The sequence below is a fragment of the Acanthisitta chloris genome, unplaced genomic scaffold, assembly GCF_000695815.1.
Source record: "Acanthisitta chloris isolate BGI_N310 unplaced genomic scaffold, ASM69581v1 scaffold6046, whole genome shotgun sequence".
NCBI classification, from domain to species: domain Eukaryota; kingdom Metazoa; phylum Chordata; class Aves; order Passeriformes; family Acanthisittidae; genus Acanthisitta; species Acanthisitta chloris.
The window spans coordinates 33,593-41,090 of record NW_008677545.1 but is presented as its reverse complement, the minus strand read 5'-3'; the positions used below and the strand labels follow the sequence as shown (position 1 = coordinate 41,090).

The window sequence follows — 7,498 nt, the reverse complement described above, 5'->3', positions numbered from 1 at the left end:
CGTGTTACCCCCTCGGGACTTGTGTTAGCTCCTCAAGACTTGCTCTATCCCCTCAAGACTTGTGTTACCCCCTCAAGACTTGTGTTAGCTCCTCAAGACTTGCTCTATCCCCTCAGAACTTGTGTTACCCCCTCAGGACTTGTGTTACCCCATCGGGACTTGTGTTACCCCCTCAAGACTTGTGTTAGCTCCTCAAGACTTGTGTTATCCCCTCAGGACTCGTGTTACCCCCTCAGGACTTGAGTTATCCCCTCAGGACTTGTGTTACCGCTCGGAACTTGTGTTACCCCCTTGGGACTGCCAAAGGCAGTAATGACTGTGTCTCTGCCCTCGCCCCAGGTTGCACCAGAAGCGACTCTTCCTGCAGAAGCAGTCCCAGCTCCAGGCTTATTTCAACCAGATGCAGATAGCCGAGAGCTCGTACCCGAGGTCGAGCCCACTGCCCCATCCCTGCCAGGAGGAGCCGCCGCCAGCGCAGTTCAGCCTGCAGCAGCCCCTGAGCCCCGTGCTGGAGCCTTCCTCGGAGCAGATGCAATATGGTCCCTTCCTCAGCCAGTACCAGAAGGTGCAGCTGGACCCACTGCCACCCTCCCAGCTCAGCAGCCCCTCACGCCTGCCCACCCCGGTGCAGGTGCAGCAGCAGCAGCAGCAGCAGCAGCCACAGTCCGTACAATACTCCTATCAGACTTGTGAATTGCCTGTGCCCACCAGCCCTGAGCAGTGCCAGTTCCCCCTGGACCCAACACCCCAGAGCAGTGTAGCATTGCCTGAGAGCCAGAGCAGCTCAGCCTCTCCCGAGCCCCAGCCCAACTACGACTCGCTAACCCTCTCGGAATTGCCTGGACTCTTTGATTGTGAGATGATGGAGACTGTAGATCCCCAGCACAGTGGTTATGTGCTGGTGAATTAGCACGGCGAGGGTGGCTAAGCTGAGAGTGAAAGGACAAATGGAGAAGCATGTGAATTTTTTTTTGTTTTTTTTTTCGTTCCTACCCCAGAATTCATGGTAATTTTTCGACCCTTGAATCGACAGGGGAAGTAAAAATCCACCTGGTTGGAAAATGAAGCAGGAGGTAGCAAGAGGTGTTTGGCTCCTCTGGCGAGTGGCAGGGGCTAGAGAACAGGTAGTGCAGTTTCATCCCACAAAGAACTCTAGTTGGCATAGAAGGAGGCAAAAAAGGTGAGTTTTAGAGGAAGGAAACAGCCCCTCCTAGGAAATTTGGGGAGTTTGTCAGCATTCATCCAACATTCACTTGGACGAAGGAGAGTGAGTGCACACTGTATCATACTTCTTGGCAATAAAAGCAATAGTTTTCATTGAAATTCAGGGTAGATTTGGGTCTGCGCTGACGATGGCAACTGAAATACTCCTGAAACTGTAGCATGAGGTGGAATCAAAGGAAAGTTGCACTTTGGCATCCAACTGCTGGTTAAGCTACTGATCTGGAACTCCCCCGTGGTAAGTCTCCAGGATCACCAAGCACCTCAGGCAGCCTCCACTTCCTCCTGCTAGCGAGTCAAGTGTTTCCCAAGCCTGCCAAGGAGCTCTTCACTGTCTGCTGAAGGAACCTGGATCTCTGCTAAGTCACATCCTGACTGTCAAATACACCTGGAACTGCCACAGGGCACCACATGGTTCTGGAGACCTCTGGGTGGGGATGCTGAAGGGTAAAGGATGAGCTGACAGAGCAGAAGGTAAGAAGTACCATGGGACAAAGCAAGAGCTGCAGCCAATGGCATGAAATAGGTAAAATCCACCTGTGTGGCTCCTGAAATCTCCTGGTAGAAGATTTTTTTCATGCCAATGGCATGAAAAAGGTAAAATCTCCTGTGTGGCCTGGAGAGGTTCTGGAAGGATCCACGTGTCCTTCGGTTGCATTCTACAAACAAGCAAACAAACTGTGTTTTGAGTTTGCAGTATGTGTTGCTGGTGGTTTATTGAGCTTTGTATATTTGGACAATTATTTTAGGGTTTTAGAACTTAAGGATAAAACAATGAGCTTACAAAAAAAACAACAAAAAAAACAACCCCTGTGAAGTGATAGTGCTGTGCCTTTTTCAGTTCTTTATCAGCCTATATGCTTTTTTCTGAAGAAAGTAGACAATACCCCATTTATATCCTTGCTGTGGCCAAAGTCCCTTCAGAGCACAAGTTCCACCATGTGGGACATGTTTAACTTTCTTAGTGTTTTAATTGCTCCTGTATATAGAACATGGGAAGTATTACAGCAATATTTAGCATCAAACTGTTGATGTATCAACCATTTCAAGAAATACTCAACTCAACAAACAGTTGAGTCTCCAGAACTTTCAGTCATGAAGTCCTAGGAGGAGGTTTGCTTAGGGATCTGCAGGAAGTTGGGATCTCCAGTTTGGGGGTTGTCTCTAGCCATTAAGCACTGTGGGACAGGAGAGGATGATGGATGAGGCTCACAGCTAGTTCAGCCCTTTTCTGAGCAAACATTAAGCACAATTGCAGCTTCATTAAAGCACAAAGGGTGAGAGAAACTGTGCTGATGACACATGCAGAGAACACCAGTGTTTGCTGGAAGGTTTGGTGAGCTAAGGTCTGTGACACTGCCAGTCCTGAGGACACAGGAAGGTGGATAATCAGCATTTACAGCAATAAGACCACATCTGAATGTGGAATAGAAGGACTTTAGTCACTGGGTGTGAGGGAGGGAAGGGTTTATCAGCTGCCAGAAGGCACCTGCTCCCTGTGTGCTGCAGTGAGACAACTCCTGCTGCTGTGGAGCCTCCTCTGATCCTGGTCCAGGAGTGCACTGGACTCAGTCCTTAAGTGCTCAGCTTCTACCTCTGATACCACAGGAATCCCCAGGGCAGCAGCAAAGGAGAGTTCCAAGAACAGGATCACATCCCTACACTAGTGATGTGATGCAAGGTAAAGAGGGCTAGAAAGCTCTGCTTTAAATAGCTGAGAGGGAGAAGGTTTTTGTTGTCTGGTTTCCCTTCAAAAGAAAACTGGTCCAACAGAGTCAATCCCTGTGGAACACACAAACCCCTGTGACACCTGACAAAGGGGAGGGAAACAGCCTGACAAGTGCTGCAGCATAACACACCAGGCATTCCACTGCTGCAGAGAGAGAAAACAGAGTCCTGTCCCTTCCTTCCTTCTTCCCTTCCCCACGGCATAACCAACACGTTCTGGCATTTTCACCTCTGTCCAAACCCTCACAGAGCTGCAGTGAAAGCTCTCCCAGGACCCTCAGCACGATGGAGACAAGTTCTCCTCCAGGAGCTGGGGCACTGCCAGAACTATAACCACTTCCTTCCCCATCCAGCTCCAGGATCCTGCACGTTCCAGGACTCAGAGATAAACATAATCCTGTTCTGGAGCTCTGCAATTCCTTTATCAGGATGTGCCAACGAGGCTGAGCTCATTGGAGCTTTGCAGTGCTGAGCAGGGGGAAGCTACAGTGTTTTTCATGTAGTTTAGACTCTTCCCCTCAGCCGAAAGCATATTTAACATTTCATGTCATTTCCTTTAAGCCAATTAGACTAAAAGGCTCCTACTGCCTTCTCCTAGAGAGTATCCATTGGGCTCCACTTCGTCCTACTTGGAAGTGGCTTTTTTTGTTCCAATCTGTTCTGTCTGACATTAGAGAAGTGTGTACACTACTGTTAGAGTAATGATTAGCTTTATTACCTTGTATTACAGACTCCTTTGAAGAGACTTTGGTGTGATGTACATGGGGTACCAATTTCATACGGAGAAAAGTGCAATATGTGTGTGTGTGGTATGTTCTTTAATGTATTTTTTTAAGGAGTTAGAGGGTTTAGTCTCTGCTTTGGGATAAAATGCACTAGTTTTGTGAGCTCCAGTTTGGCAAGTTCATCTGTAGTATTTACATGCGACTGATCTGCTGGACTCTGTAAAGCAGTTACAGTGTATTAATACAAAATAAAGGATATGTGCATTTCATTTTTAAATGGGGAGTGAGCTCAAGCAGCCCCTGGTGCTCTTTTCTGAGTTACTGGGAGCTTATTCTCTCTCTGAGGCACTGACTACACACGACAAAGAGCAAAAGGAATCCCTACTGCAAAGGCTGGAGGCTGCTCCCCATCCTTCTGACATACCTGGGGTAGTCAGAGGCTCTGGCAAAGCAGAATGCCATGGTCCTCACAGAGGGAACCTGGAGATGAGGAGATAACAGGGAGAAAACCTGACAGTTCCTCCACAGAGCTGCACCAACAGCTCATGGGGTGTGCGAGAGAAAACATCAGTAGCTCTTTTCTCAACATCACTAACAACACTTGTGACCCTCAGGGTTCCTGGCAGCAGAAATGTGTGATGCTTGGAGCTGCTGGTGCAGTACCAGCTCATTCTGTGTCCTCCACACTGCTGTCCCCAGTGCATCTGGGACCTCAGCTGTGAACAACTGCCCCTGAGCAGTCCCTGGGACACACAGGGACACAGAACACTTGGGAACAGAATTAGTAGCTTGTGTGAGCGCCGTGACATGCCAGGAAGCCTCCAGACTGTGCACCAGGATGGGATATGCCAGTGGTGCTGAGCCTTGACTCCACACTCAGCTCGACACTGTCAGAGCTGCTTCCCACACATCCTGCTCCTCTGCCGACTCCTAAAACCCCTGACACAGTCCTGGGCAACGATCCAAGCACGAAGGGTGAAGCTCCTGTGTGCTCTGCTGAAGCAGAGACGTCAGCAGAGCTCACAGGGTGACTCAAGCTGCACAGACAGGGACTGTCACCCACAGCACCACAAATGGGACACGCAGGACAGGGAGAACACAAATGCACTTTCCCATACAGACAGTCTGTCACTGCTAGCAGTCAGAGCAAACCAGAGAAGGTCACACCTTCAGGGGTTACCTCAGCTAACCTTACAAGCTGTCTGGAAGACACTCCCCCCAAAAAGATGCAAAGGCTAAGCCATCCTTATCCCAGTGGAGACAGGAGAAAGCCTCCCCCTCGCTGGGCTAAGTTCTGACTTACAGGCTAGGTCAGAGCCTTTAAATCCCTCGCAGAGTTGCAGAGCACAGCATTTCCCTGCTGGGCCCCAGGCCAGCAGAGCTTTCCTTTCCAGTGTGATCTGGCTGACAGTGCTGGTTGGAGTGCTGGCAGAGGGATTAGCAGGAAGGCTGTCCCAGGGACACAATAGGCTGTGGGCACAGGTCACGCAGGGGGTGAAGGTACAGTGCTCACAGCTCTGCTCAGCAGGTTTGGGCATCCGAGTGGGGCTGGAAAACTGTCTGAATTCAGTGCTGAGAGTGTGAGTGTCACCCCCTGCTCACCACGAGAGAACTGGTGCACTAGAAAGAGGGAAGGGGACAGTCTAGAGGAGGTAACCCCAAATATTCTGTGACAGCTCAGAAATATCCAAGCCCCCCCAGGAGGTAACCCCAAATATTCTGTGACAACTCAGAAATATCCAAGCCCCACACACACACACACACAGAGGATCTCTGCACACTGGGAGAAAGAAGGACTTCTGCAGCCCAGAACACAGACACATGGCCAGAAGAGCTTCAACAGGGATACAGCCAACAGCTGGAAGCTTTAGTCTTGCAAGTCTTTAGCCAGATCTGGACAGTTCCTCCTAGTGCCAGCAGATTTCTACACCTGGAGAGGTAAACAGCACCCAAGAGCACCAAGGCTGGGGGTATTTCCCTGGAACCACACTGACAGGCACCTCCCAGCTGCAAAGCACAGCTGCCCCATTCCCTCACACAAGGTGAGAGTTCATCAGCTGAAGCTGAAGCTCTTTTCTCCCTCCCCAGCCAGAACACTCCACACCACAGCCAGACCTCTCCCCACACACACACACAAAAGCAGCTCCTTGGCTAACTGATCCCCAAGACGGACAGTGAATGATCTATTGAAGGTTCTTAGAAGGAGCTGACCCAAGAGAAGTTTCTGCTCATTGCACTGCTGAGGCAGTTTCAGACATACAAATGAGTCTCATGATGAGGAATGTTCTAGTAAACACTGTTCTGTGCACACAGAAGTGTGAAACCTGTAAAATGTGTCTACTTTCTAATGAGGGAGTAGAGTATAATTTACAAGGAACAGGAAATCGAGGCATATCTAAGACTGAATATACAATTACAGCAGAAATGAATTCTCCCCTCCTGCTTTTCTCCCTCCACCACTGGACAAAGTGCAAGACTGGAAAAAGGGGCATAACTTCTGCAGCCTTGACCCCGATGGGATTATTGCCAAGCAGGTCACTGAGTGTAAAGAACTGCAAGTTAAGACAACAGAAGTGCTGTGGTTTGTGCTGATCCAGCCTGTTTTCTGAGGGGAATATTCTGTTGCACACTTGGAGTGGAGGTCAGATGGCAGAAATATTAAATATGAGGAAAAGAAACTTGTAATTGGGTGACTCTCCCAGGGGGATCAGCTGTGAATTAAGTAGACAAACCCTCCAAGGAATAAGAATCAGGAAAATTAATGGAGAAATAAGGCAAATCTTTCTGCTTCTACTGCTGTAAGGAGTATAAGAGGTGACTGCAAAGCATCTGTACCATTGCTTACACCTCAAGGGACAGACAAGAACACAGTGCAACTAACTAAGGCTTCCAAGGCTAAAGGAATATACTCTGTGTGGACTAAAGGTGGTTTTAGTCTGATTTGAACAGGTTATTCTGATTCTCAGTGGTTAAAAATTAGCAGGACAGAAATGACTTGTAACAGAACATGGACACACAGACAAACCAAGAGATTTTAGGTTCACCTGAGTGTAAAATCCCAAGACACAGTGAAAACCAAAACCAGAGTACCACAACATCCTCTTATCTCAAAGAAAAAGTCCCTAATGAAGAATCACACCTAAAGCTCCAGCAGCAGAGAATTCCACTCAGTGCCAATAATTTGAACTGTGACTTGTGTTAAAAACCCAACAAATATCACAGAGGACAAGAAGTGAGCTCAGAGAGTAAATGATGTAGGGCAGGAGGAGGTAAAGACTGAGAAACTGAACCTTGTCAGCCCCAAAAGGGATCTAAAAGCACATCCAAACCTCACACACCACCACTGATCCAAGAACAACCATGGAGACACGAGCAGCATGGCCTAAGGCACCATCCCAGGGAACCCCAAATGGAGCACATGGACCCACACACCACACAACATGCTCAGGAGATGTGGGCACCAGGGGCTAAGCACATCTTACCTTTCCACTACACTTTAAAAGCTCTATCTGCCCATTTTTCCAGGGCTTTCCAGCAGAGATCCAATACAACATCCCTACCAAGAAGGCTCAGTTCTCACAGAGCTGTCACTCGGTGTTAGGAAAGAGTTTCCATGCGGTGGTGGCAGAGGAGACCTCTCTGCTCAGAAAGGTACTTAGATGTGGTGATTTTCTGCAAGTACCTTTCCACTACACTTTAAAAGCTCTATCTGCCCATTTTTCCAGGGCTTTCCAGCAGAGATCCAATACAACATCCCTACCAAGAAGGCTCAGTTCTCACAGAGCTGTCACTCGGTGTTAGGAAAGAGTTTCCATGCGGTGGTG

At 48.7% G+C, this 7,498-nt stretch overlaps 1 protein-coding gene across 1 annotated transcript; it reads left to right on the top strand.

Annotated features, from left to right (window-relative positions):
- Positions 1-339: 339 nt before the first annotated feature.
- On the top strand, positions 340-910 carry SIK2 (salt-inducible kinase 2; the record flags this gene model as incomplete). The annotated part of the gene is made up of 1 exon (XM_009076542.1): positions 340-910. A coding segment is annotated over one exon (571 nt), but the record flags the coding sequence as incomplete, so codon positions are not given.
- Between the last annotated feature and the right edge of the window lie 6,588 nt (positions 911-7,498).